At 45.1% G+C, this 23,814-nt stretch overlaps 1 protein-coding gene across 3 annotated transcripts in view; it reads right to left on the reverse strand.

Moving 5' to 3' along the window:
- Positions 1-23,814, reverse strand: part of LARS2 (leucyl-tRNA synthetase 2, mitochondrial) — a 171,582-nt gene that overhangs the window by 21,152 nt on the left and 126,616 nt on the right. For all 3 annotated transcript variants that reach the window (XM_046681251.1, XM_046681269.1, XM_046681259.1), the window contains exons 14-18: positions 21,229-21,366; positions 7,854-7,954; positions 4,771-4,953; positions 3,014-3,183; positions 756-833 (exon numbers count right to left, since the gene is read on the reverse strand). In XM_046681251.1, the coding sequence (XP_046537207.1) occupies positions 756-833; positions 3,014-3,183; positions 4,771-4,953; positions 7,854-7,954; positions 21,229-21,366 (670 nt within the window). The remainder of the gene's footprint in view (positions 1-755; positions 834-3,013; positions 3,184-4,770; positions 4,954-7,853; positions 7,955-21,228; positions 21,367-23,814) is intronic.

Consider the following 23,814-nt stretch of genomic DNA (forward strand, 5'->3'; position numbering starts at 1 on the left):
CCTGACATATTTGTTATAAATGTTTTTCCTAGTTTTTATCTACCTTTTAATACGGCATGTTTTAATCTACCAAAAATGGTAAGTTTTATGTAGTCAAATCTGTAAATTTCTTCCACTGTCCTTAAAGTTTGGAGAGTCTTTCATTATAAAAAACATTTGTTAATAGTTTTAACGCATGTTTTTTGTTGTCCAAACAGCTGACCACTTGCCTAAGCTCCATTTGTTGACAAATCCTTCCCCTGGCAAGAAAAATGACAGTCACCTGTAGCAAGAAGATGAGTCTATATTGAAAGGCTGATTTTTGTTTTCTGTGAGAACAAATCTGATCCATTTACATTAAATGGATATACAATGTTAAAGATGCCAAGGGGGTATCACAGATCATTCAGGAAATCAGGCAGTGGCAGCATGAAGAAAAGAGCAGAGCTAGAAGACAAGGAGGCCCAAGTCTGCTCCTGAATATATCACTCATCAACTGGACACGCCATCTAACCTTGGTGTCCTCATCTGCAAAATATAGGGGGTCGTGGGGAGGGGGTTTTGACCAGACAATCTTTACGGATCTTCTAGCTATAAAATTAGGCTGTGACTACGGAAAAAATGCTTCTTTAAGATAACAGAGCCACACTGAGGAGGTGACGCTGCAGTGCTGCTCTCTGTCCCCCACCTGGGACCCTGAAGGCCACCTCACCAGAGGGTTAGAAGCCACCTTCCCTCCTCTGCTACCAGCGAATGAGGGCAGACAGGCCACTTACCAGGAGGGCGCTGCTGAGTCCCATCAGATGAGAAATCGCAGAATTCAGCGAGAAGTCATCTGTGAAATGGGCGGTCACCTATTGGTAAATGTTGAATTATTCACTTTCTTCAAAATTCCTTTAAGCAGTCCACAACAAAACTGAATTATCCAAAAAATGTGAAATGAAATGAATGCAATCAGAGCGATTTATAAATGTTTTCACTATCTCAAGCACAGATCTTCCATGACTTACGATGGGGTTACATCCCAATAAACCCATTGCAAGTTGAAGATATCAGAGGGTGAAAATGCACCTAATACACCTAACCCACCGAACATCAAAGCTCAGCCCAGCCTCACTCAAACTTGCTCAGGACATTATTACATCAGCCAACAGCTGGGCAAAATCATCCAAACAAAGGCTATTTTACAATAAAGTTTTGAATATCTCATGTAGTTTATTGAATACTGTACCGGAAGTGAAAAACAGAAGGGTCAGATGGGTATAGGACGGTCGTAGTGTACCAGTTGTTTACCCTCATGACTGACTGGAAGCTGTGGCTTCACCAGAGAGTATTGTACTGCACATCGCTAGCCAGGCAAAAGATCAAAATTCAAAATTCTAAGTATGTCTTCTACTGAACGCATATCACTTTTGCACCATCTTAAAGTTGAAAAATCATAAGTTGAACCGTTGTAAATCAGGGACTGTCTGTAATCACTATGTGTCATCAGCACGAGGATTTTTAAAATCAAGGTCAGTGTTGTTTCCACCATTAGAGACTGCCCTCTTCCCCCTATCTGGGACGGTGTTGGCTCCTGTAGCAGGCAGGCAGGACCCGCTGCCGAGCGCACATCAAAGAACAGCCCCCAGGAGATGCGGTGAAGGCTGCCACTTCTCACGGCTCCCTGACTTTGGTCCAAAGGAGACTACGAGCACGTGGGATGAGGTTAGCTGTACTTTCAAACATACAGTCCACATGAGAACACTAATATGATTTGTCAGCTTTCTCCTGTTTGTGCGCTTTTCAATTTTGACCATGGGCAAGAACATAGAAAAACAACACATCTTTAAGATGTCAAGAGTTCCCAACTTGTTGAAATAACCCAATTCTATTATCTGACAGAAAAGAAGAATTTGCCAAATCCAGAGAGAAAATATGCAGTATGAAAACAATCCTTCAGCATCACTCAGGTCGCTGACTTCAGTTCTGTGAGCTCCCTTTCTCCACATCAGAACACACAGGACGGAAATACAGCTGAAGAAGTGTCACCAAATGAGACCATGCTGGACCCAGGGCCACTTCAGGTTATACCCAGAAAGGAAAAGCCTTCAAGGGCATCAGTTATCAGAGTCTAGATAAGTGACCTGGGCAGACTTTACAAGTTTGAATCAGCACATCTTAAAAAAAAAAAAAAATCAGACTAAGGAACATTTAGGGTAACTGGTACCCATTTAAAAAAGGCTTCAGATTTCCTAAATGCTTTCCTTCAAAGAAGGAACATATGGCATTTTTTTCACAAAGTTCCTATAAAGGCAAATGTCACTATATTATAGTGGACTTCTGGATAAAAAAATTTAAAGGGATTTGTTATCACTGAAGAATCTTTTGAAATGATTTAGACAATAATATACTATTCTCTAAGAAGCCAACATGAATAAACCATTTATCTGCAAAGATTAACCCACAGTAACTCATATGGATATTGTATAACAAAGTAACTGAGCAGGAAAGTCTCTGCTATGCTGAGCGCCAGGGAGCTTGGATGCTAGTCTCTGCTCAGTTCCTCACTAGCTGTGTGACTTTCCTCAAGAAATTTAACCTCTCTGTGCCTCATTTTTGTCCCCATCTGTAAAATGAGGAGGATAAAGAGGAGAGTCTCTTCACGCCCCTTTCAGCTCTAAAATTCTGTTTCTATTAACGTTACAAATGTGGTGCGTCATCAGCGTGATTCTGAATTTGGTTCTCTGCCTGGATGTGTTAAATATGGAAACAATGGAAGGTGGACAGCTTCCTGAGATCTGGGATGGACAAACGGGAGATCTCATTGGAGGGAGTCATGTTCTGCGAGCATCTCTTTCCATTAGAACGTTTGTACTATTGCTCCACCTTGGTGAAATGTCTACAGTAGTAAGATAGTTAATCAAGGCAGGTGGGGCCACCCAAATAAGTAAGGAAGAAGACCCAGAGTGGCCCACCCCAAGGCAAGGTGGCCCACACAGACCACGAGTGCTCCGTTACAGAAACAACCAGTGGCCCCCGGAAAGTTTCTGACCTGAGAGATGACCGAGTTCTTGTATTCCCAGAGCTTCCTGGCCTCGGCTTTCTCCTCATCGTTCAGCAGCTGAGGCCTGGGAACCTTCCCAGAAGCCCTGGCCTCAATGAATCGGGTTGCCAAGGACCACAGACGCTGCTGCCATCTCAGCACCCCCGGGAGAGCGTCAGCTGGGTTCAGTGTTGGTAAATGAGAAAGAGAAAGAGAGACACGTGAGAATGACTGATTTGGTTATACCTAAGAAGGAAGAGCACCGGTGAATTTCAGAGACACTTCATGGTGCCCTGATGGATTTCTCCAAAGGCAGGCTGAAGGCTCCTCCCTGGCTTCCAGTGTGTGGGAACTCAGAGCAGGACTGACTCCATCATCTCTCAGAGCTTTGGGTATGCAGAGCACCGGGTGGTAGAGCTAAGCAACGTGCTGCCAGCCAACTGTCACTGGCCTACGACGAGCTTAGAAGCTTGGGCCAGGATATGTATCAGTGCCCTGCCTCCTCGGTTAAGAAAGCTTGCTGTGACAAAAATGTCCGTGGAACTAACAACGTGCTTGGAGACATAGGTGACTTACCCTGGCGCAAGTTCCTCATCTCACGTGGATGGGGAACACGCAGCAGCAGTGGTCTGCAGACCACACTTGGAGCCGCACTGCTGTACAGCATGAGGTGTTTTAACACATCCCTGTCCTCACTGGATGTGTGTGTATTACATATTTCAAACACAGTCATCAAACCTAGTTGCTAATCTGATCTTCTCGAGAAGCTGAACAGCTTCAAATGGTGACCCTGGGTCACATGGCTAGCCGAATTGGGTCCAGTCCAGGCCTTTTACTCTTTGTCTCTAGACTAGGCATTCTAAAGCCTGGATACACAGCAGGACCTTCTGGAAGGCTTGTTAGAAACAGATTCCTGGAGCCCATCCCTCAGAGATGGGTAGGGAACCAGCACCCGCACCTGAATGTCTGCTCTTTCTAAGTCCCCAGTGATTCGAATGCCGCTGGTTCTAGGACTGGCATCTGTGACCACACGTCTCATTAGAAATGGTATGTTGAGATAAATGGTGATCCCAGGCATCTGATTTTTTCTTCCTATAATACCACTTGGGGCAGACCACATGAAGGAAAAGGGAATGACTGTTGGACAGGTCAGTCTAGGATATCCAGGTACCCGAGATTACTTTACCTCCTGCCATTTTAGATCTAAACAACCCTGGAGAGACAAATCTCCCCTGAGGGGGCTCTGGAGGCTGCTGTGGGTGACGGAAGAGGTCACAGGTAACATCAGAACCAGGCCCCAGGAGGGGTTTTCTAGATTGGTGAGGGATGATGACACTGTTCTAGAAAAAACCTTTCTGGGGAGATCAAGAAAGGACTACAGTAGGCCCAGGAGTAGCATGGAAGCTGGTCTGTCTACAAGGAAATGTCCTCAAGGTGGGGTCCTCATAGAACCCGCATCAGAACACCACAGGCTCGTTAAAGGCCGGCTCCTGGGCCCCATGCTGAGGGCTGTGTCAGCAGGGCAGGGGTGAGACTGCGAGTCTGCAATCACAAGGAGCTCCCCAAATGATTCTGAGGCTCCCCGACAGCTGAGGACACTGGTCTAGGAATGGGACAGGATGTTGGACAAACTACTCCTCGCTTCATGGAGCTGATTCCCAGGCTCCTCTACTACTGTCTCCAGCACAGACATCTCCTTCCGAAGATTCCTCCACCGTCGGAGGCGGATCCCAAAGGAGACAGGCCAGTAAGGAGAAGGGACTTACTCTTCACATCCCACAAGATGTCCTTCTCAGGAGGGGCGGCAAAGAGCAGGTAGAGCCGGATGGTGTCGAGGCCGTACTGCTCCACCACCTCCTCGGGGTCCACCCCATTGTGTTTGGACTTGCTCATCTTCTCCCACGTCACCTCCAACTTCTCTTTTGTTTCTGCATGAACAGGAACAGAACCTAGACCCCAAAAAATTCACAGGTATGGTATGTGGGATTCTGAATTGATTCTATAACACTGTATTCAATAAGAAAATACTGGGTGAGCAACTACGAGTGTCCATTTGAAGAATCTCACCAATTCACTTAATATGCCTCTTTCTCTCCTTCTATAGTATATGATAAAAATTGTTTTTATTTCTTTTTTCTTTTTCTTTTTTTTTTTAAAGATTGGCACCTGAGCTAACAACTGTCGCCAATCTTTTTTTTTTTTTTTTCTGCTTTATCTCTCCAAATCCCCCCTGGTACATAGTTGTATATCTTAGTTGCAGGTTCTTCTAGTTGTGGGATGTGGGACGCCGCCTCAACGTGGCCTGACGAGCAGTGCCATGTCTGCGCCCAGGATCCGAACCACCTGAAACCCTGGGCCGCCACAGCGAAGCACGTGAACTTAACCACTTGGCCACAGGGCTGGCCCCTGTTTTTGTTTTTAAATAAATGAGGGCCATGTCCCACCACAAATCTTCCTTTCATCAATATATACTAGTTGTAATGGGCTGTGCCAGCTTTTTCTCCACTGCAAAACATGATGAAGAAATTTCCCCCTTTATAAAAGTAAATTACTTGTATACAAAAAATGAAAGTAAAAAAGGATAGGAAAGACTCGCACACATTGCTGTTTTGTTTATGGCTTCAGGGTCTCCTCTGGAAGCTGGCAGCTGACTAGTCAGGGTCTCAGAGCAGCAAAGCACCCTGAAAGGTCACTTCACCTCGAGGCCTGGTCCCCCGTCCATGCCATAGTCACCAAAACATGGTCTTGCACTATTGGGGCCCATGGAGTTAACTCACTGGGCTCACGCTAAATGTGCGTCCCTTGGCGGTGCTGGCCTGCCACACCACATTCTTTGACACGTCTCCGCCTCACCCACACACCACTGGTCCAGATGGTGCTGATGGAGGAGGCCTTCAATGGCCATGTCTGGATGAGGTGACCTTGTTGCCAAGCTCCAGTGGCTAGGACCAGGAAGGACATCTCATCAGGCCAAGCCTCTTTCTCAGGAATTGGAACTAGAGATGGAAACTGTTTCGATGTTGTTGAGCACTGGAACTATAAGGTCCTAGGGAGATGGGGCAAGACTTGGCACTGTGGCTCCTCAAGGTCACTCTGTAAACGAATTAGGGGGAGCTGAATTCAAGCCTGGCAGAGGAAGGATCAGGCAGAAGAACAGACAGAAGCAGGAAGAGACACTAGAGGCTCGAGAAAGAGGAGGCCGGAGTGGCCTGGTGACTCCCTCCGTGCCGGGAGGCCCGAGCGTACCTCCTGCAGTGGAGTTTGGGTGATGTCCCTATATCCCTGTGCCAAACCCACCTTTGGGTGGCTTTCTGTTTCTTCCAGGCAAATAATCCCTGACTCCAACAGCAACCAAACTCCCAATGGATGGTGTATCTACCTAAAAACCAACTCTAGACTTCACAAGAGGCACACCCACGAAGTAGATGGAGGCCTGCCCTTGCCGGTCCAAGTACGTTCGCTCAGGGTGCCAGTCTGCATAGGAAGGGAAACGACATCCATGACACGGCCTGGCCCCAGACATCAGAGCAAAGAGAGACTGAAGTCCTGGAAGATGTTCTATGCTGGCTGTGGTGAGGCTCAGGGAACCACTGCCTCCCTACCCCACACACCCTCTCCAGGCTGCAGCAGGCCTCTATAGCCCTATTGTGCGAATTAGGAAAAAGGCATCTTTCTGGGCAGAGGAGCTGAGAAGTTAGAAACAGGTGCCCTCTTTTGGCAGACGTGGCCCTGAGGTGTACAGTTTGGCAAGTGGCTGGGATTTCGGGCTCTGCTCACCCCTTGGCTGGGTGCCTTTGAGCAGTACACAAACTGCTCAGCTATACATGGCAGCCCTGCCCACAACACAGAGAGTACTTCACTACCAGCCGAAACTTGTTTGCCCCGGGATTTAGCTCCTTTCCCCTCTGGCCTATGTTGGAGAAACAATGCCAATTCCTGCTTCTCCAGCTTCTTGCTCTCCCATAGACCAGAGTGCCCATTCCGAACCCTGATATATCACTGTGTTAATTAGGTAACTCCACCGACTGCTTCCACCGGAACCTTCTCTCCAGTGTTTGGTTTGGGAGTCTGCCCATCATGTAAGGGTTGCTGGGTTTACCGCATCTCACCCGTCATGCACCGGGTTTTCAAAATGTAATGGCCAGAGTGCTGGGGGTTTCTCACAGCTGCCTCCATAGACTTGCCTCTCCCCACTTTCTAACATGCTGTTTATTTGTATGCCGGGTGCACATGATCCATCCTCACCACGCCCCCTAAACATCCGGCAGGAGGAACTAGTATCTTTGAGGATGAGTGAAAACAGAGCAGAAGGAAAAGGCTTGGGAAAGCTGGGGGAGCAGGGAAGTCCAGGGAAGCCGGGAGAGGTCCCTACCAGGTGAGGGCCAGACAGCTACTCTGGGGTGCTGTGGGAGTAAGTACAGTGGTGGCCCCCGAGTTCTGAAATGCCCTCTAGACCAGTGGGGAGAAAGGCTGGGAGTACCCCAGTCTTGGAAGAATGTCTCTTGGGTCCAGGGGCTCTGTCCCTGCAACGGGCTGTCAAACACAGGCTAGGAGAGGAGGTCATACCTGAGTAGCCTCTATGTTATATACAAATGAAAACCCTGCCAGAAGCTGAACTGACACAAGCTGGATGGGGATGGGGCTGAGGAGCAGACAGCCAGCCCCAGCCCCAGCCCAGCTTTCAGAGGGTGCTGGCCCAGAGCAAGCTGAGGCTTCGAGACCAACAGGCCAGCAGGTCCCTCTCCTGGATTCTGCCCCCAGCCAGGGCCTTGCAGTGTATACTTGCTTGCTCAATGGCTCTCAGGCCTGGCCTCAGTTCTCTGTGAGTCCCTGGATGGGCCATTCTTACCTGTGAGATCTACTTCCTCTCTCTGTACATACTGTCCAGACGGTAGGCGAAATGTCTGCCCCTTGATAAGGCCTTGAGCCAGCAGCTTATGAAAAGGCTCTCTGGGAAAAGATAACAGGAAAACACAACTGGTGGGGTTGGGATTCGAAGCATCTAGAAAAGAGCAATACAAACCTGACCAGCTGATGGATTCAGTCCATTGTCCTTTCTGAAAACAGGTAGGCTGACCAATGCCGCCTGTACACCCAACTTGAACAAATGGCTCCTTATAAATAGGAGACAAGAACATTAAGTCAAACCAGCAGGTATTAACCATTTCCCTGGCGGTGAAGTGGAAAGAGCAGCACGCTTCCGCTTTGGAAGGCCTGGGTTTGCACCTCAGTTCTGCTTCTCAATGACTTCTCGGACACAAGGCAAGTCACTTACTTGTTCTTAGCACTGGTGTGCTCATCCGTAAAACGGAGGTAATAAAAATCTGCCTCAAAGGGGTGTTGGGAAGATTAAATGAAATGAATACAGGAAAATACTTGTGAATTTTAAAGAACCACACAAACATCAGCTACCTGCTGAGTCCAGCGTGTGGAAGGGCTCAAGAGGACACAGAGGTCTAAATGGGGCTCTGTTCAAGAGGGTACTTGACTCCTTAACCTTACACACAGTGTCTGCTTACAGTGCTTTTAATTTTTTTTTTGGAGGAAGACTGGCCCTGAGCTAACATCCGTGCCCATCTTCCTCTACTTTATATGTGGGACGCCTACCACAGCATGGCTTGCCAAGCGGTGCCATGTCCACACCTGGGATCCGAACTGGCGAACTCCGGACCGCCGAAGTGGAACATGCGAACTTAACTGCTACGCCACCAGGCCTGCCTCCTTTTAAATTTTTTAAATCATACAAATTACATATGAATATACCCTTTCAGTTCAAATTCAAACATTACCCCCTTTTTTCTAGGCCTCCTCCTCTCTGAGGAGGCGTTTTTTATTAATGGTTTGGTGACTAACCCTGGAAAAGTCTGGAGACTTTTTCTAATGCTTTTTCCATACAAACACGTATATACAGGTACATGGTTTAACAGATTTTTTTCTTTGGATTTAAATAAATGGGATCATAATGTACATATTACTTTGTGGTATTTCATTTAACAATCTGAATGGATTTTTCCACAACAGTCCATATAGATCTATCTCATTTTTAAAGTTATTTAGTATTCTATAGGATGGATGGTTTTATAATTTATTTATGGTGTCTATTTTTTAAAAAGTAGTTTTGGTCACACGCTTACTGGCTAAATAGTGAAATATGAACTTTTTTTCTGAGGAGGATAAGTAGAGGTTGACCCTCATACTGAAATTACTTTACTTCAGATTTTAAATAGTTTATTCTGAAGAATCCACCTGACTCAGTTTTGAAGCATGGGAGCAAGAGCTATTCCAGGGGTGAAGAGCGATCTGTGGAGACGCCTGCTGATAACGTGTACGTATTTCATATTCACAAAGACCGCGGTGGGAATGTCCACACGCGGGAGACTGAGTGATGTTCCCCACGAGCGTCACCAGCAGCACGACAGCCCTCTCAGCATACAAATCCTTTGGTGCTTCAAGTTCACTTACACAGGGGGGCTTTTATTGAGAGGTTCAAAACACCAGTGACTTCAAAGAGCCCAAACAGGCCACAAACCTGGCTCTAGTGGTGTAGGTAGGAGGTGGCTTTGCTAACTTAACAGGACCTTATTCCACATACGAGGCTGTCTCATTTAGATGAACTCTGACACTGAGTAAGGCCTCTGGACAGGCCTCTGATTAGTATACTGTGTGGTTCCTGTCATAACAGCTGTGCGGACAGAGATGGTTCAAAGGAAAGTTTCTAGTGGATTCTGGGGAGTGGAGGGGAACAAAGGGATTGACTGGGAAAGACATGACGGTCAGCTAGGAAAAAAGGATTCCTGGTCTTTGTATTTTAAAATCTTGTTATGAGCATGCATGTGTACATGTGTGTGCATGTGTGTTTGGGGATGGTTGGGGACAGAGGGGGATATTTTACGAGGTGGAAAAGATACAATATATTTAATGTTCAAATGAAATTGTAACACATAGTCTTGAGACCTCATTCAAATTATTCAGTGTCAGGCCGGCCCCATAGCTGAGTAGTTCAGTTCTTGTGCTCTGCTTCGGGAGCCTAGGGTTTCACTGGTTTGGATTCTGGGTGTGGACATGGCATGCCTCATCAAGCCATGCTGAGGTGGCATCCCACATAGCAGAGCCAGAAGGACCAACAACTAGAATATACAGCTATGCACTGGGAGGCGAGGTGGTGGGGGAGAGAGAAAGGGAGAGAGAGGAGAAGGGGGAGGGGGAGGGGGGGGGGGGGAGGGGGAGGAGGAGGGGGAGAGAGAAGGGGAGAGAGAGGAGGAGGAGGGAGGAGAGGGAGGAGGAGGGGGAGGAGGGGGAGAGAGGAGGAGAAGGGGGAGGGGGAGGGGGAAGGAGGGGGAGGAGGGGGAGAGAGAAGGGGAGAGAGAGGAGAAGGAGGAGGGGGGAGCAGGGGGAGGAGGAGAAGAAGAAGAAAAGAAAAAGATTGGCAACAGATGTTAGCTCAGGTACCAATCTCTAAAAGAAAAAAATATTCAGTGTCATTCAGTGTTACAGGGCGCATCCAGCACACTACCATGTTAATTTGGAAGAAATTCCACATATGTGTGTGCACAAAAATAAGTAATCACACCATTGTTCACACTCTAAAATTTATCCTAATAATAAACTCTTGTGAGTCACAAAACTGCCTTCCTTCCACCTCCCCCAAGACATCCTGGCAAAGTCACAAGCGGCAGAATGATGTCTCTTTGTGCCACAGTTCACGTCCCAGCAAGATTCCCAGAAAATGTGAGTCCTTTACATAGAAAGATAGGAGAAATCATTTAAAAATCATGCACTTGGATCTTATGTTGCACTTTACTAGAGAAGCACCTTGGAGAAGGAGCAACAGTGTCTGTGGTTCCGTTTTTCAGGAACGCTGGCACAGATGCCACAAGGAGCCTTGTGTCCTCAGGCCACACAGGCCCTATCCAGGGCAGGTTGGAGTTTTGAGCCTAGGGACCCAGGCCCGCATTTTCCTCAGGAAGCTCAGAGAACTGCGGCCCAGACACTGAGAGTGCGGTTTTCTCTAGCATCAGCCGCCATCTACCTTTTGGTGTCCTCTCCCTTAAACACACTTGCTCCTCACAGAGGTCACATGGACACTTGGTTGTTCCCAGAATGTGCCAGGCTCCCCGGGACTGGGTACCCTCTGGCAGGAATGCCCATCTCAGCCTGGGTTCTTGGGGAAACGTGGACTCACCCTTCACCACTGAACTCAGGCATTCCCTTTGCTGGTGGCCACCCCTGTCCCCTGCACACAGTCCCGTTCACAGAGCTCCGGGCTCTCCTCTGTGTCCCGCAGGGTCTGGCACACCCCATCATGAAGAGTGTGACCAGGCTGTGTTGTGATTACGTCACAAATACTGGTCCATCCCCTGCCCTACAGCCATCCTGGCAAGGACTGTTCTCTCATTCTTCCCTCTATGCCTAGCAGTTAGCACTGAGCCCAGTGGGCGACAGGCTCTTTAAAAATGTTCAAAACACGGATGGATGCTTGAACAAATGTGAATGAACAGACAGATGGACGGTAGGATGGAAGAAGACGACACTAGGTGTTTGCTGTTGCTGGCTCCTGAAGCCGTTTTGCTTTCCATCCAATTTGAGGTGGGACCTGGACTTCACCTCAATACGTAAACAAGACAACAACAGTTTTAAAACAAAAGAAGAAAATCACATGGCTACTTTTTATTGGGCAGGTAAAGGAAGAGACTAGATATGCACGCACTTAAAAGCACAAAGCAAACTGAGCTAGTGTTCCACAAGGAAGGGACGCCTCCCCGCATCCCCTATGGAGCATCACTGAGCATCAGTGGGCTCCATGGGGCTGACCTGTGCTCATACTCAGGGTGCAGGTTTTTGAGTATTAGTTCATCTTTTAGATTGGAATCTTCCTCAAATAATTCTACATGCTGCTGCCTGACACGAAAGAAACAGACCGCAACCTTTCCCTGCTGTGCTCGGTGCCAGGAGGATGACTCTGCTGTTACTGTCTTAGGTGCTGGTGTCCCTGAACCTGTGTTTGAGGTTTTTTCCTCTTGGATCTCACTGTGAGTACATGGCTTTGGTAACTCTTCAGAGAAATAAAAAAAGAAGTCTTTGGGATGGAAGAAAGGAGGGAATAATCTGGATCCCAAAGATAAAGAATAGGATGATCAAAGCATCAAGTGGCATTAAGCCTCCAGAAATGGCAGGGGAAGAAACAGGAGTCCTGCTCTGTGCTCGCAGTTTATCAAGAGGAACAGCGCTGCCACCTTCTGAGAAGGGACAGAACTGCACCCTGCCAGCATCTGACCCTCCCTCGGCAAGTCTGCCTAAGGCTGCACTCCTCAGGCCTCGCTTTTACAGTCTTTTTTTTGAAAGTAAACTTTTTAATGAAGTACAGCACACATGTTGAAAAGTATATAAATCCTAGAGGTAAAATCTGACGAATTTTCACAACATAAACACACCTGTGTAACCAGCACCCAGGTCAATGACCGGAACGTGACCAGCCTCCTGAGCCCCTGCTGCCCACTTCCAGACACTGTCTCCCCACCATGGTCACCACCAGCCTGGCGCCAACACCACAGATTAGTTCTGCCTGTTTCAAACCCACTTCTAACCCTCCCAGAATGAGGGGTCCCCAGGGGGAGGTCCACATGGGAGGTTCTCCCCACAACTGGCAGGCGTTCCCTCTCAGATAGCAGGGCACCCAAACCAGGGCCCGCTCGTGAAACGAGCGGGTCTGAATTTCGGAAAGTCGGCAACACCACTTGATAGCCGAAGCTCACCTGGGCTGTCTTCTCCCAGGGGTGAGGCACTGCAGGGGCCATCTCAGAAGGACCCTCTAGAGCAGGGATGGCGAGACTTGGCACGACGGCCCCAGTGCCCTGGCCTACCGCCACCCAGCCATCACTGATCCACGGCACACTCCTGATTCACTCAGACTGAGCCCCAGAATTCTTCTTAGTACCGCATTCCCAGGAAGCAGAGTTACCATGTGAAATTTATCATTGATTTCTTCAGGAGGCACTTGCTAAGTGCCTACTATGTGTCCAGCGCTGAGCCAGGCATTGGGGACATCACAGTGGGAGCCAGCTTATTTGCTATCACTGAACCAAACCAATGCCCGACCATTCTCCGAGCTGTGAGGGAAGAAAAGAAAGTCTAACCATAGCTGAAGATCAGCTCCTCCCAAATCAGGTCCAAATTCCTCAGTGTGGCTGTCAAGGACTCCTCTCCCTCCCTTTTAACTTCCTCCATTCTTTCCACATGTTGCCCATATGTGCTTCCATGTCCTCACTCACACTGTTCCCAGAGGTACTATCCAAATTGCCCATCTGACAAAACGCTACTCTTCCTTCCAGGCTTGACACAAATGCCACCTCACTGGGAAGGTGTCACCGGCCCTCCTGGTCGGACTTAGTTGCTCTTTCCTTGTTGGTGTGTCCAGCGTGTACCTTTAGCTGCATCTGCCAGATATTCAATTTTATTGTGTATTCAGGTGAGTTGCTTCCCTGTCTGCTTTCCTCCTGTGAGGAGCAGGAGGAGGAAAATCCTCAAAGACACTTCCCAGCGCCTAGTTCATAGCAGATATATTGTATAATTATATTACTTATAAATATAAATTATATAATTATATGATATATAAATGTTAACTGGTTTGAAGCAAATCAAGTATTTCCATGAATGAAGAAATAAACCTGCCAGCGACAGAGGTGGGGACAAGAGAAGAAGGAAGAAAGAGGCGGATGAAGGCAGGCACCAGATGCTATAGCTTCCGGTTGGGGCCAGGACCTTTTTGCAGGGAGAGGTTCGCTGAAAGATTTCAAGCTCGTAGGAAGGTCCCAGGAGCAAGGGAATGAGAGCGGCATTTCACAGCGGGGAGGGCGCCTCATTCCCAGTGGTCCCCCTCCACTCTTCCCGAGCGCAGGGAATGCTCCACAGGGCTTTCGGCCTCTGGTTCTCACTCTCCTGGCTGAAGCTGGCCACATCCACCCTTATGTGTAGTTTAGCTGCACATAAATGAGGAGTCACACTTCTTAATTCATTCAACCTGTATTTAAGCAACAACTGGGTGCAGAGCACTCTGCAATTAACCAGAGAGTTTATGGTAAAAATGGGCGGCCCAAGACATGCTCATAAATAACCATCAACACCACAAGGAGGAGGCCCTAAGTGTGACATGGAGATGCACAGTGCATGGGAATGGGGGTCAAGGGGACGTCAAGGGCCCTGCTGGACTTGGAACCCAGTCCTGCTGCAGCAGAGATCACACCACACTGCCAAGTTCATTATTAAGATTCACAACTGGTATAACGTATCTCCCATTTGTTCATTCATTCATTCGCTCAACAAGTGGCACTTGGGAACAAACTTGCAAAAGCAACTGAGTTATGCGTTCATCACAGGACTATGAACAGCAGGGGCTTTACAAGAAAGGGAAAAGGCTGCAACTCTAACCCACCTACAAACCCTTCTGACCCAGGGACTGTCAAAGATGGGAGCGTTGTGCAGGGCCTCGATTTGTGCTCTTTTTTCTGAGTCAGCTTTCCTCTTACTCCTTTAGCACCACTGCTAGAGGTGGATTACACCTGCGTGCACTGCAGCACAGCTACATGCAAGCAGAATGAGGAACAGTGATGGAAGCTTCAGGGCTTCCGCGATAGTCTGGACCGCACAGAGTCAGAAATTACAACACTTGATACCTGCTGGTCATTGAAGGCCACCTTTGTCCCACTAAGAAGGAAGAAAGAAAGAAGAAAGGCAGGAAGAAAATGAGAGGGAGAGCGAGGTGAGGCAGGTTGCTAAGTATGCAATAAACAAGGGAATTCAGAACATAGATTGATAGGCTATTTTAAGTGCCTTTGTAAAAATCACTGCATAGAAGGAATGTACCAACCAAGATGTGGCTACAAGAATCCCAGGACTCATCAGAGCGCTAACGAGTCACTGTGGACAACATTTCCCTACTTATGAAGCCCTAGACAGGTTGCTGCCCACTCTCCTGATCTGCTCAGGTGGCTACTACGTAGATCTGGAAAGAAGGAAACAGAAAGCTGTGGATCTCTGAAAACAGTCTCTAACTTGGACTTCTCAGACTAAATTCACCTTCCTCTTTTTCTTGGCCCTGTGCCTAGACTATCACGTTCACATAAGCAGCCAGTTTCTAAGTATTACACCATGGCTCATTCTTAAATGTCACCATTTCTATTTCCTAGCTGCCAGCCAGTAGCATAGAAGGAGGCCTCATTAATACGGTGAGACCCAAGTCAAGCTTCTCTTCTCTTCCTTCCCCTTTTCCCGACAGCTCTGTTTCTGGTGTGATCAGAGAAACAGGAAAAAGCTCCGTGGACTGGGGCCTGCTGAGCTCTCGCTGGGCAGCAGGCGGTTGTTAACCCAGGAGAGGCTTCTGAGGGCCACCACTCTGCTGACCGCAAACTGCAGGGAGAATTTCAGTTCAGGGAATTTAGCGTCTCTCTGAGTCGTTTTAAAGAGCAACCACAAAAACTGACAAGATTCCCATGTTACAGGGAGAAAAGGCTTCCTTATCTCAGTTCAGCGGAGATGAGCCGAGGCACGTTCCCCCTGTAGTGCGCAGCTTCCACCCTAGTGCTGACGACTGAGTGCTGACGTCCAGCCAAAGCTGATGCCTACCCCACACCCGTGAATCCAACTGGGAGGCTCAGTGCACTTTCCTGCTTCAGAGTGTTGACTGTAAATGACTTTGTTTTTCTGTTTATAAAGTTACATAATCATTGTAAAAAAATCTGGGAAAAAATCAGAAGTGCATTAAAAAAATAATAAAATCATCAGTAAGCTCTTCATCCAGAGAAAACTCCTGTTAACACGCTGGCATAATTTGCTCTACTCTCTCCTGCACACACGTATATGTGTATGTATGTGCACGTACATATATACACAGAGATAACCAGACTTTACCCACAATTTTATCTTGCTTTTTTCACTTCTCATTCAGATGCATTTCTCCATGTTATTAATCAGTCTTCGTAACGTAATTTTAAGGAGCTGCACAAGAGTCCTCCATATAGATGGGCCATGCTTGACCCTTTCTCAACATTTTGGGGCATTTAAGTTGTATCCAAGTTTTTAACATGAACACTTTGGTGCATAAGTTTGCAGTTCTGATTGTTTGCTTAGGAAAGATTTCTGGAAGTGCAATTAGTGTGTCAAGAGTGTGAACAGTTTTAAGGCTCTCACTATACATCGCCAAATGCTTCTGAGCAAGGGTGCTCCAAACCGCCCCCCTGCAGTACGAGTGGTGCTTGCATCCCAGCCGCTCTGCTATACAGAAAACAGCACCTCAACGTGGTTTCACTTGTATTTCCTGGACTGCCCGTGAGGGAAAAATTTTACAGTATGTTTCTTCATTATTCATATATCTTCTTTTGCAAATTTCCTGCTGACATTAATTCTGCCTTAATCTTAACTTGGTGTTTCAGACACACGACTAAGGCACTTGCTGTCCCATGTGGTGGCACACCTGACCTGGAGGCCGGCTTCTTATAAATGGTAAGGAGACCTTCTGAAAGCTCAAACTGCAAACCTAAACATACAAGTGATGAAAGAAAGGGCCAGGACTCTTTCAGAAAACAAGAGTGGTTACTAAATCCACATGAACCTTTCCTGTTTATATTTGAAGGAGTTTAACCAGAATCAGAGTGAAAGTGCTCAAAGGTGATGGAATTCCTAACATGTGGTCATGGCCCCTGAGAACCAAAGGGGCTAGGTCTCTCGTCCACACTGCCAATCACTGGCCCAATGAGCAGAGGTCTTTGGACCCTCAGTCCAGATCTACTACTCGAGACAGTGGCAAGGGGCTGAGAAATGAAAACAAAAGTGGAATAGTTGCAGTCTCAAATCTCTCCTGAAATGACAATACTAATCAAAGGGAAGAAAGAAATACAAACAAAATTCTGATTTATACACATTTCAGAAAAAATAGCTAATAAATAAAGAGGAATACACATGTGGTCGACAGATCTCAATTTTTCCTCCTAAATCGGCTTGCTAAGGTTGTGTGGAGGCAGTCAACAATTCTAACTGGAGAATTCTGAATTATTCATCACCGAAAGTGGGTGATTTTCATTGCATTTGCGGCGGACTGGTTTACTAAAACACCTCTGATACAGAGGTAACACTCAGAGTGAGTTTTCAGCGGCTGTTGTTGCCCTGATAAGATTTAACGTGAGTGATCCTGACAGCTGAGCCGAGACACAGAGATAAGACGCCTCTCTGCACCTTCCTCAAACATCTCAGACTTTTGAGCACTAAAAATAAATCTCCCTGTTTTTTAAGGGAGGGTATGGAATAGAATCTTCCTGTCTTGTAAAGAATGAAAAAAAAACCCAAAACACTGCACAGATATATTTCAATTTATACTTAAAGTTGATGGTAAAGCAAATTCCAGGTGTACCTGGAAACTTTGCAAATCAGAAATTCCTTTGAATAGAAACAAGTCATACCCCAAACCGTATTTTAAAAATTTTGTCAGAATGCTGCAAACCCTTTTTCTCCTCAAATACAGTTTTAAACCCCTGGGGAAAAGTCATAAAAGTAGCCAGGCCCTGTCCTAGATCTTAAAACAGCCATTGAATCACTTATTGACTCATTCCTTACTTCTACAAATAATTTTTCAGAGAAATGTGCCCCCCACTAAGGAGCCAGAAATCATTTATGGTATTTGTTTCTAGACCTACATGAGAAGGAAATATTTCTCATGCTGTATTTGGTCTTTGTACTTCACCTCTATCCAATTCTCCCTATCCCAAGGAGAACCTTTCCTTTGAAGGATGTGAACTTTTATGTGTTTATATCAAGGGATTAAACTCATGTATCTAAACAAACATTCTCCGAGAATGAACGTACAATATCCATGAGACTGTGACAGTAACAAGACACAGTTCCCATCCTCAAGGGTAAACATTATCTAGTGAGGTAAAGAAGTTTCCATAGAGAAGAAATGCAAGGCAGAATGGTAAATCCTGTAACCCAAGGTACCAACATTTTCACTAATTTATCTACCTGACGATTAATGTTGCTAATGTGGTTAGTGTTCTTCTGATGCAGATCGGTTTATTGTTACACATGAAGGTCTCTGGGAGTAAGGAGAAGAAAATTATTTTAAGCATTTGATTTATATCCTAAATTACTTTTCTGACAGTAGACTTCTAATCTGTGTGTGCCTGCATGAGGAAGCAGGTCTGCGCGCGGTGTGAAGCGAGGCACCTTTCAGTGTGCTTCATTTTAATGAAAACGCATTTTAGTCTGCGTTACACAGGTTTTAAAACTAATATACTTTTTATCAAGAATTTAAAAACACATATACTTTGACCCAGCACTTCCCAGTGTCAGAACTTGAACCTACAGATATGATCCCAAATACCTGCCAAGAATATAGATAAAGAGAGTCACTAGATATTTTTTTTTGTAATAGCAATTGGAAAAAATAGATGACAAATAAATTATGATATATTCATATGATGGAACATTATACATAAATTTTAAAAATGGGAGATTTGTGCACAGTGATGTGGAAAGATCACCAAGATAATATTATTAAATCAAAAAAGCAAAATACATAAATATAATATCTGTATGTAAATTTTATATCGCACATTCTATGTAATATACATATATGTAACAAACATTACACATATATAAAATTTTTAAATGAGCATATCAATAGAAACATGGAGATACACAAAATATTTTTCTGAAGAAATCAAAAGAACCTTAAGTTGAGGAGAAGGGTGGAGGGTGGGGTACAGGGAGGGAAATTTCAATGTTCACTTTGCGCAGTTAAAAACTTTTAATCTTAGATGTATTACTTTTTTATTATTTTATTTTTCTACTGTTAATATAGGTTATCTGGAGAGATAATCAGATATGTTTTCCCCTTCTCTGCAATTAAAAATTACTCTAAAACATGTTCTATTAAAAAAACAAAAAACAAAACACAACTGAAAAAAATCCCGGGAACTATGCTCCTGGCAAACAAGAGAGCCTGAACTATTGTCCTGATGAAAAACAAGTGAAAAAGCCAGAAAAGATGCAAAACGGTTATTGTTTTAAATGTGTCTTTGAGCTGGCAAACTCTAAGAAATGAGGTAGAAATATATGTATTTTTGGACAAATGAGAACCATTGGATGAACCTTCACTAAAGGACATAAAAGATATTCTAAAGTATACATTTCAGATAAAAGGGAAATGATTTCAGATTTAAGGTCAGAAATGCAAGAAGGAAGAGTGCGAAAAGATATTAGTGAATATTTAGATTCCATGTAATTCCAATTAAATTCCCAACAGATACCTCTGTGGAATTTGACAACTGAATCTGAAATTTATATGGAAGAACAAAGGTCCAATCATAGCCAAAATACTCCCAAAGAAAAAGAACAAAGTAGGAGGACTTCTCTTACTGGATATTAAGACTTGTAAAATTAAAATAACAAAGCCAGTAAATAATTAGCACAGCAAAAGGCAAACAGATCAATGGATAGACTAAAGAGCATATAAAAAGGCCCTTGCATATACCCGAAAACTTGATTTATGATGGAGCGGGCACTACAGATCAGTGGGGAAATGGATGGACTGTTCCGTTAATGGTACCGAGACACTAAAAGCAATAGCCGTAAAGGAAAAGATTATTAACATTTACTACATTAAATTAACAGTTTCTGTTCATCAAAAGATACCATAAAAATAAGCTAAGAGGTAGGAAAAAATACGTGCAATACATACAGCTGAAAAAGGATTAGCATCCGGAATATTAAAAGAATTCCTACAATCAATAAAAGACAACCCAGAAGAAATAAGGGCGAAGGACACAAACAGGGATTTAACGGGAAACACAGAGATTCATGAACATATTAAAAACATGCTAAACTTCAGTAAGTAAGCAGTGTTTTTAAATTCAAATTTAAGTCACAAAGTGATCCATTATATAACACCAGTTTGGCAAAATTTAAAAAGTTCGATAGTACCAAATGCTGTAACGATGACGTAGAGCAATAGCAACCCTCATCTCTGTTAGTGCGAGCGTAGGTTTTACAGCTAATTTGGAACACACTTTGGTGTTCCTTAGTAAAGCTGAACACGTGCATACCCTATGATTCAGCAATTCTGCTCTCAGGTACACACTCAAGGGAAATGCTGACATGTACGCCAGGAAACGTGTACAAGAGTGCTCACTGCAGTTCTGCTCATAACTGCACGAAGGAGTCCAACAACCATCAACGGTGGTGTGGACACACAGTGAGTTCTGGACTAGAAATTCCATTCCATGTAATGGGATACCATATAGAGGTGAAACCGAAACAAAGCACAACTCCATGCAGCAACACGTATGAATCCCAAAAAGCGATGAGCGAAGAAACCAAGAGAAAACACGTAAAATACCATTCTACTTACATAAAGTTCAAACACAGGAAAACTAAACAATACACATTGTTTCAGAATATACACAGAGGCGATGAACTTATAAAGAAAAGCAGGAAAATGAATAATTCAAGATTCAGGACAGGGGTTAACTGGGGGAGGGGTGGTGGTGTAGGAAGAGGGATGATATGATGGAGAGGGGCACCCTGGGTATTCTAAGGGACTGTTGAGCTCTATTTCTTAAACTGCAGAGAGGGTGCACGGATATCATTTTATTCTTTAAATTACATAATACACTAAATACATCCTTTATTTATATGATGTATTTCATGGGAAAAAAGCACACACACATTTTTCTGAACATAATAGGCAAGAGATGATAGGCCAATAGGAAAAGAATTTATCAATGGATGTACAATGTGATTGCCTAGCTTTTAATTCATTATGTACTTTTATCAGAGTGATTTATCAAGGTAGGATTCAATCAAGCTTAGAAATAGAGCTTACACAGAGGGACCAGATGATAAACATGACCTCACACGAGAAGCTATAAAAGCCATATAACATATGAACCACTCGCTCTTCTCTGCCTCACAAGTAAGAATCTCAATCACTTAACTCAGTTAAACAGAGAAGAGCTGAAGGCAAGATCCTCTGTGAGCACACAGCCCAACGTGCTAGAACTGATTAAGCAAGAGAAACGCACTTCAAAGGGTGAAGGCTAACAACGACCTCTAAAAGTGTACTGGAAAAACAGAATTTTTCTGCTACATATATTTATCTTGCTTCGGAAGAACTGACACCTGCTTTAAGTTGGTGTTCACGGAACTGAATTCTTTTGCAAAGCAGTGTAAATGCTCACCTGTGTTTGACCATTTTTTGATCATGGCAAAAATGACTAAAGAATCTCGCATAGAACAAGTGCATGACAGCATGTTCTTTCCCGCCAATGTACAAATCCACAGGCATCCAGTAATCGGCCAAAGCTGCGCTAAAAGGGCTGGAAGAAAGAGAAACTGTCATTTTTTAAAAACCTGCTTTGCTAAAATCAATTAGACAGACCAACTATAATTTGCATATTCCCTGAAATACATTATGTTAGAGAAAAACAGTGGTTTTCTTTTTAAAATATAATGAGAGAAAAGCTTATATAACAAAGGAGAAAAAAGTCAGATCAGTGTTGATTTATGATATTTATAAAAACTGTTTCAGACATATTTTAACAAAGGCAATTTTCACACAAAATGAGGGCAAGAGGAAAACATACCAGCCAAAAAAAGGTATTTCTGTAAAACGTGTATTTGAATATCTAGATTTATTTTAATTTTTATTACAATTAGATAACTGAGATTCTTGAGTTCTTACCAATAGAGGGCAACGTAGCACTTACAATGGAGATTAACACGCAGATGCTAAATGTTCATTTTAAAACAGAAATTCAACCTTCTTTTTAAAAGCAGCCTTAAAATACAGATAGTCAGCAAGAGCCTATATATGGCCTCCTGAATGCAATGAGCATATTTAGAGTGACTGTGATAAAACAGCCGAACGACTCTCCCACCTAACAGACACTTTAGTTGACAGAGATCCTAAAAGGAAGGGGTCCCCATACTCCCCAGTCCTAATGGATGCCGGGGGGGAAAGGAAATGCCACTTTCCTCTATTTTCTGGCTGGGACTCGAGGCGGAGTGTCCGAAGGGTGCAGGGTGTGTGTGTGTAAGTGCGTGTGCACGCCTGTGTGCGTGGCGGTGGTGGTGGGAGGTGGTGCTGGCTGAGGACAGAGCTCTTAATCCCAAAGTAACACCCTCACTTGAGGTGATCCAGTGAAGGAAACCTTTGCCCTTGGAGAATCTGTACTCCATGGCTTCAGATATCTGTGAATTCTATTCCCCACGCCTCGAAGCACCTTTTTACCCCAGCAGGGACCTGGCTGGCTCCAGCTCAGCCTGGGAGTAACAGCCTGGTGCTTGGCAAGTAGGTTCATCTTAATATAGCTTGGTTTTCTCTCCTCCAGTCACTGTGCCAGAGCTCTGGTAAAAAAAATTTTTTTTTTGAGCAAGACTGGCCCTGAGCTAACATCTGTGCTCATCATCTTCCTCTACTTTTTATATGTGGGACGCCTGCCACAGCATGGCTTGAGAAGTGGTGCATAGGTCCCTGCCTGAGATCCGGCCTGGCGAACCCCTGGCCACCAAAGTGGAGCGTGTGACCTTAACTGTTGTGCCACCCAGCCGGCCCTTCTGGTAAAATTTTAAAAAATACTTTTCCGTTCTGAAAAATGGTTCCCTTGAGAAATCCAACTGCTCATCTAGGTGACAGAAAAGAAAGGGAAATTAAGGATGGTACTCGGCCCAAAAACAAGTTTGGGATAAATTAAGGAGTGACATGTTGAAAGGAGCTATAGCTCGGATCTGTGATCTAGCCCGGAAACCACACTAGTGAGAACTCCAGCCAGTGCGGAAACTGAGGGCAGCATCTTCTGAGGGAAATGATGCGTTCGTGGTATTCCCAAAGTGGGGGGCGGTGCAGGTCTCAAGATGTCTCTCTCTAGTCAAGGGTCCCATCACTGTAACTTAGAGTCTCCACCATCTGTAAGCAGGCTTTCCTTTGAAGCATTCGGAGAGGCAGAGAGTCCTGATTCCCCTCCCATTCTAAGCCAGCTGTTACTAAGTGGAATGCACCAAAAGCCCCTTCTAGAAGGAAGACCCAGAAGGCCCCCTCTGTAGGTTAGCCGGGCCACCCTGGTGGTTCCCAGCCCCAGCAGACACCCTGCCTCCTTCCTGCCTCTGCCGGCTACTGTTGACTCAGGATCCCACTCATGTCTAGATGGCCTGAATCTGAATTACAGAATTGCAATACTGCAGGGTGGGATTTGAGTAGCAGGAGAGCAGGAGCACCCATCTCACTATATTTTATAACCCAGGAAGAAAAAGGGGGCATTCGTCTAGGTGGACTGCAGGGGTTCAGGATGACGGTTCTCCCACAGACAAGAGCAAGCTGGCGAGGCCTCTGAAGCACGGGGCGTGTGCCTTTCCTTGGTCTGCATAGTTTTCCTTTCTCTCAGTCCCTCTCCTTACCTATCTGCCTACAGCTCTCTCTCCCTTATTCATGCATTGACTTTGGTCAAAGAAACACATGCACAGAGCAGAAAAGTCAAATAGGACTAGAAGGGTTATGATTTAAAACAGCAGTCTCCAGCACCTTCCTTCACCAACTCCCCTCCCCAGGCCTATCCCTTAGTCACTTTTAATTCTTTTAGCTGTTTCCTCTGGACATTATTAAAAAATATGTTTATATTCTTTGTTGATTTGTAAATTTAAAAATGATCTACTGACTATGTGGTGAGAGGTAAGGCTTCTCAGCTCCTCATACTCCCTACCTCCCTGTAGACTTACGGCATTATTTTCAGTTAAGTAAATAATATTACATCTTCACAATCACATAAATG

Source organism: Equus quagga, chromosome 1, assembly GCF_021613505.1.
Source record: "Equus quagga isolate Etosha38 chromosome 1, UCLA_HA_Equagga_1.0, whole genome shotgun sequence".
NCBI classification, from domain to species: Eukaryota; Metazoa; Chordata; class Mammalia; order Perissodactyla; family Equidae; genus Equus; species Equus quagga.